This window comes from Chiloscyllium punctatum, chromosome 40 (genome assembly GCF_047496795.1).
Source record: "Chiloscyllium punctatum isolate Juve2018m chromosome 40, sChiPun1.3, whole genome shotgun sequence".
NCBI lineage: Eukaryota > Metazoa > Chordata > Chondrichthyes > Orectolobiformes > Hemiscylliidae > Chiloscyllium > Chiloscyllium punctatum.
In genome coordinates, this window is record NC_092778.1 from 47,047,139 (window position 1) to 47,053,138 (window position 6,000).

Below are 6,000 nucleotides of genomic sequence, written 5' to 3' on the forward strand. Positions count from 1 at the left end.
CGCACTGTGCTTGCAAAGTAGCATTCCTCTCCAGCCTGTAGGAATAGGACTGCTTGAAGACTAATCAGTCCTTGCAACTGGAGATTCCTCCTTGAGGGGCCAGGAACACTAAGCATAAAATACAGTAAATAGCACATCTTAAAATGAATCACTGAATGGACAGCAAGTGTTTAAATTGAATACTTACCACTAACAGCTTTCTCATAATTTTTGCCCAAATTTACAAGATTCCGTAATCCTGGATTAAATTGTTCCATTACAGTCTGAAGAAAAACCAAAAAGAAATCAAGGAATAAATTAATGGCATTGCTTTCACCATTATAACATAAAATTATTTGAAATGTTACACAAGATTATTTGCATGACTTTGATTATGATGAATTTGAATCAGGGGAAGAGATATAAATAGAAACCAGAAGGTGAAATGACCCATAAACATATGAAAATGTGAATAAGACTGCACACCTGTATTTCAGCTGTAAGCACAGATGATGCTTTGCAGTTTTATTTGAGCTGATAGACAGAACTAGCTCACTGTTTTGGATTACCAAAAATGCTACATAGCAATTGTTTGGTGACTAAAAAGTTACTGCATTAATGAAAGTACCTTCATTACAGCAATCTCCAACCACTTAGCACATCATGTCAACAATTTTAATCCTTAAAAACATAAATTGCAGAAAAAGGTCTGGCAGCATCTACGCATGCAAATCAGAGTTAACATTTCTGGAAAGGGGTCCCTGGACCCAAACCTTTAACTCTGATTTCTCTCCATAGATGCTGCAAAACCTGATGAGATTTTCCAGCAATTTTCATTTTGGTTTCCAATTTCTAGCATCTGCAATTCTTTCAGTTTTAAATTTTAATCCTTCACCATCCGAAAACAAAACTAGATAAGGTGAGGAAACCTACAAGCCTATGGTGCCTACAATGAAAGTATACCACCTTATATACTTATTAGCTTCTCAATTGATTATATCAGGACTTCAAAGTTATTTTATAGGGACCCTGGTTGTAAGAAATGCAAGACAAACACGATTGTATTTTTTTTCCCAATGATTCTATCTCCAACTTTTGGATATCCAAAGAACCTTCACCTGAGAACTTTTAAGCACTTTCTAGCAAAGATATTAGCCACTCTTACAGACTGTCAGCAATCCAATTAATCAAAACAAAAATCAACTGATAACACCAATCACCATGATTCTCCATATTTGTTTTGCTTATCAATTTTCTTGGGCAATCTACTTGAAGAATTTTCTGTGCTATTTCTTGAAATTAGGTTCATTGAGAAATGGGACAAGAATCATTCCTCTGAACCAATCTGATTCTTCTGTCATTGCTGTTATCTAAGAAACATGAAGTCACATTGCTTTGAGTAAAACAATAAAACAATCTGTCACAAAAAAAATAGTAGACCCAAATCAAACCAAGCCTTTTAAAAAAAACTTACAATAAGTATACTTGATGTTTTCTAACAAACTTGTTCAGGGATATATTTTTACACAACTCAGGAACAGGTGGGACTTGAACCCAGGTGTGCTGGCTCAGAAGTAGGGACATTACCATTATGCCACAAGAACCTTACAAGTGTACCATGTCCTATGCTTCACTAATATCAGGTGTTAACTATCTCTCATGAGTTGTCATTCTTCTTCCCAATTAAATCACAATTCCCAAATACTTATTAACACATAATATATAAACAATTAATAAATTACATCACAATTCAGCAACTCCTGTAAATAGCTTCCTATAATATCTACTTTAATTATATCAGATAATTGCATTCTGGGTTAAACTACTTCTAACTGGGAAGTTACAGTTCCACCCAATACTTCAGATCTACTCATCAATTTGACATGCACCAACTGGTATAATTTCTCTGTGTTAGATCACAATTTTCAATAAAATAGGTTTCCACAATGCCCCTTTGATATTACAGACAGCTTCAGTATGTTGTGTCAATACATTACATTGCACTATTTACAAAGCAGGCTGCTGACATCAAACCAGCTGATTGCAAAACTTCACCCCTACAATACATAATAATGGCAATAGGCAGATTGCCACGTCCTTGGAGAGATCATCTATGCCACATGTGTGACCCCTTTACAGATCAGGGCAGAATACAAAGACATGAAACATTGGAAAAAAAGACATACATAAAGTATCAAAATTACATGGTGCCATTGTTTACTTTCCATCTTCCATAACAGAATGAGAAAAAAGGATCACAGAGTCAGAGTCATACAGAGGTACAGCACAGAAACAAACCCTTTGGTCCAACTCGTCCATGCCGACCAGATATCCCATCCCAATCTAGTCCCGCCTGCGAGCACCCAGCCCATATCCCTCCAAACTCTTCCTATTCATATACCCATCCAAATGTCTCTTAAATGTTGCAATTGTACCAGCCTACACCACTTCCACTGGCAGCTCATTCCATACACACCATCCTTTATGTGAAAATGTTGGCCCTTAGGTCTCTTTTATATCTTTCTCCTCTCACCCAAAACCTATGCCCTCTAGTTCTGGACTCCTCGCCACAGAGAAAAGACTTTGTCTATTTATCCTATCCATGCCCTTCATGATTTTATAAACCCCTATAAAAGGTCACCCCTCAGCCGCTAACGCTCCAGGGAAAACAGCCCTAGCCTATTCAACCTCTCCCTATAGCTCAAATCCTCCAACCTTGGCAATATCCTTGTAAATCTTTTCTGAACCCTTTCAAGTTTCACAACATCTTTCTGATAGGAAGGAGACCAGAATTGCACGCAATATTCCAAAAGTGGCCGAACCAATGTCCTGTACAGCCGCAACATGACTACCCAACTCCAGTACTCAATACTCTGACTAATAAAGGAAAGTACACCAAATATCATCTTTACTATCCTATCTACCTGCGACTCTACTTTCAAGGAGTATGAACATGCCCAATGTCTCTTTGTTCAGCAACACTCCCGAGGATCTTACCATTAAGTGTACAAGTCCTGCTAAGATTTGTTGTCTCAAAATGCACCATCTCGCATTTGTCTAAATTAAACTCCATCTGCCACTCCTCAGCTCATTGGCCCATCTGATCAAGATCCCATTGTAATCTGAGGTAATCTTCTTCGCTGTCCACTACATCTCCAATTTTGGTGTCATCTGCAAACTTACTAACCATACTCTTCAGCTCACATCCAAATCATTCATATAAATGACAAAGTAGTGGACCCAGCACCGATCCTTGTGGGACTCCACTGGTCAAGGCCTCCAATCTGAAAAACAACCCCCCCACCACCACCACCACCACCCTCTGTCTACCTTTTCGCCAGCTCTGTATCCAAATGGCTAATTCTCCCTGTATTCCATGAGATCTAACCTTGCTAACCAGTAACCCATGGGAAACCTTGTTGAATGCCTTACTGAGGTCCATACAGATCACATCTACCACTAAGTCCTCATCAATCCTCTGAGTTTTTTTTTAAAAAGTAACAATCAAGTTTGTGAGACATTATTTCCCTCACAGAAAGCCATGTTGACTATCCCTAATCAGTCCTTGCCTTTCCAAATACCTGTACATCCTGTCCCTCAGGATTCCCTCCAGCAGCGTGCCCAGCACCAATCTCAGGCTCACTGGTCTATAGTTCCCTGGCTTGTTCTTACCACCTTTCTTAAATAGTGGCATCATGTTAGCTAACCTCCAGTCTCCAGACTATCAATGATACAAATATCTCAGCAAGAGGCCCAGCAATCACTTCCCTCACTTCCCAGAGTTCTAGGGTACACATGGCCAAGTCCTGAAGATTTATCCACTTTTATGCATTTCAAGACATACAGCACTTCCTCATCTGTAATATGGACATTTTTCAAACTATCACCATCTATTTCCTCACATTCTATATCTTCCATGTCCTTTTCCACAGTAAACACTGATGCAAAATACCCATTTAGTATCGCCCCCATCTCCTGCAGCTCCACACAAAGGCCACCTTGCTGATCTATGAGGGGCCCTCTTCTCTCTCTAGTTACCCTTCTGTCCTTAAATGTATGTGTAAAAACCCTTTGGATTCTCCTTAACTCTATTTGAGTGATCTACCTAAACAGGTGACTTTTTAAGCAAGGGGATTGTAATTCTCATTCTAAATAGACAATATAGGAAGTAAATTCACAAAGAAGCATTTCTGATTAGTTTGTGATCTTTACTTTGTCTACAAATAGTCTTTATTGACTTGTTACAGATTCATTTACAAGTCAGCAACTTATTTTAAGTCTTTATTTCATACAGGTTCTGCATACTGTAGAAAGCCTTTGGATGACTGACTTTAAATTGTAAAACTAGTGAATAATATAATTTCATTGTGATTTAGACAGTCAAAATACATTTCCTTTAGTCAAAGACAAACAATTTCTTACAGAAAAATATGAATCTAAACATGTCCAAAATCTCAATTATGCTTTATTATACCCTGTAAAAGACTGCCCTCAATGAGTTTTTATTAAATCCAAGGTAATAATCTCATCACCACTCCCCCTCCCAAACATGTTTGCTGATTCTCTTCGTCTGCAGGGCACACCCAGCTTAAAAGCTGACTGAACAGGTAGGTGTAGTGTTCTCCTTGCGGGACGGAAGATACTCAGCCATGGGGTGGTGACCTTTTACCAGTTTCTCCAACAGCAAAGAGAAAGCCATTGAGCAATCCTTGACGATTAATCAAGTAAGATTTATGCTTTACAGAGAGCACGGTAGCACTTTTCAGTGTGTGCGCCACCTTAAATCGTTATTGCTTTAAATACCTTATTGTGCCGATTACGAAGTTGCCTTTAGTTATTAAGTGGTGGGGAAGTTCCAGTTGTAGACCCTCTCCCTCCCCCACGCCCCTCGCCTCACACACCTGGAAACACAAACTCCTGCTCCTGATACAGGTAAGACATGGCAGCGGCGTCCGCCAAAGTTCCTTTGAAAAGTAGATGTAACACTTTATTACTACGTTAAAAAGTAAAGTATTTTCCACTCTCCTCACCTTATAGGTGTTTTCCGTGAGTCTGTTGATATCCTCGGCTTTGCGAGACATGGTTCCCCCTGACAACAACACCCCTCAGAATTTTTTGAAAATTTTGCAGAAAAAGAAATCCCGATAGTTTTCTATTTGTGAGGGGGATCGTTTCTGACTTTATTTCCTTTCCTCTGGGGTTTGGTCTTTTTCCTCTTGAGGTAAATAGATTGCCGGCTCCTGCCACCGTCCCCTCTCCCGCTCGAGCTCCTGTCAAACTTCTACCCTAGTCTGTCCCAATGACGTAACGGATCAAGCCCCGCCTATGCATCTCACAGCGCAGGCGTCGTTCACCATTGGGCACCCCGCCCTCGATGCGCTCACTGCGCAGGCGTATCCCGCCTCCCTGACACGCCCACTACCTCGCGGCGCCGGTACATTTCTCGCGCCGTTGCACACACCACTGCGCAGACGCATCTCTCCTTCGGCTCGCTCACAACTCGCTGCGTAGACGTGTCTCCCGCTGCCGGACAGGTGCCCTCTGCGCAGGTGCTTAGTCCGACATATTTGTGCACGTGACAGTTGTGGTGTCAAGAGTTCTGTAAGGTTTGGAACTTGGATATGTCGTATCTTATAATATTACAGCTTAAGCATTGCAATTCTTTGTTTACCATTTTATTTCCCTCAAAAACCATTCGTGTTTGTTCCATGCCTATTTTAGGGCTTCCCGAAGATCGAGACTCTGAAGGGGGTTAGCCAGGTGGAAAGTATTATACCGGCCCTTCACGTCCCTCCTCATTGTCTCTGGTCTCTCTGCCCCTCTATCACTTGGGGGTCGGGACAGTTTTACTAGCCCCAAAATGGTGTCACGGCGGGAAAATGTTTGGAAAATACTGGCCAATTAACGTCCCAAGTCGCTTCTCACGCGGACACCACCAGCTTAAGGATATAAAGGGTGTGCTCAGAAGCTGTTTTTCCTGACTATGTTGAACTGTGCGGCAAATTCGGACGAGAAGTCTGG

At 40.9% G+C, this 6,000-nt stretch overlaps 1 protein-coding gene across 1 annotated transcript in view; it reads right to left on the reverse strand.

Annotated features, from left to right (window-relative positions):
• The window catches only part of baiap2l1a (BAR/IMD domain containing adaptor protein 2 like 1a), a 149,636-nt gene extending 144,384 nt beyond the window's left edge, over nt 1-5,252 (reverse strand). The window contains exons 1-2 of the mRNA XM_072559825.1: nt 5,010-5,252; nt 188-263 (exon numbers count right to left, since the gene is read on the reverse strand). Of these exons, the coding sequence (XP_072415926.1) occupies nt 188-263; nt 5,010-5,060 (127 nt within the window). The 5' untranslated portion in view covers nt 5,061-5,252. The remainder of the gene's footprint in view (nt 1-187; nt 264-5,009) is intronic.
• Between the last annotated feature and the right edge of the window lie 748 nt (nt 5,253-6,000).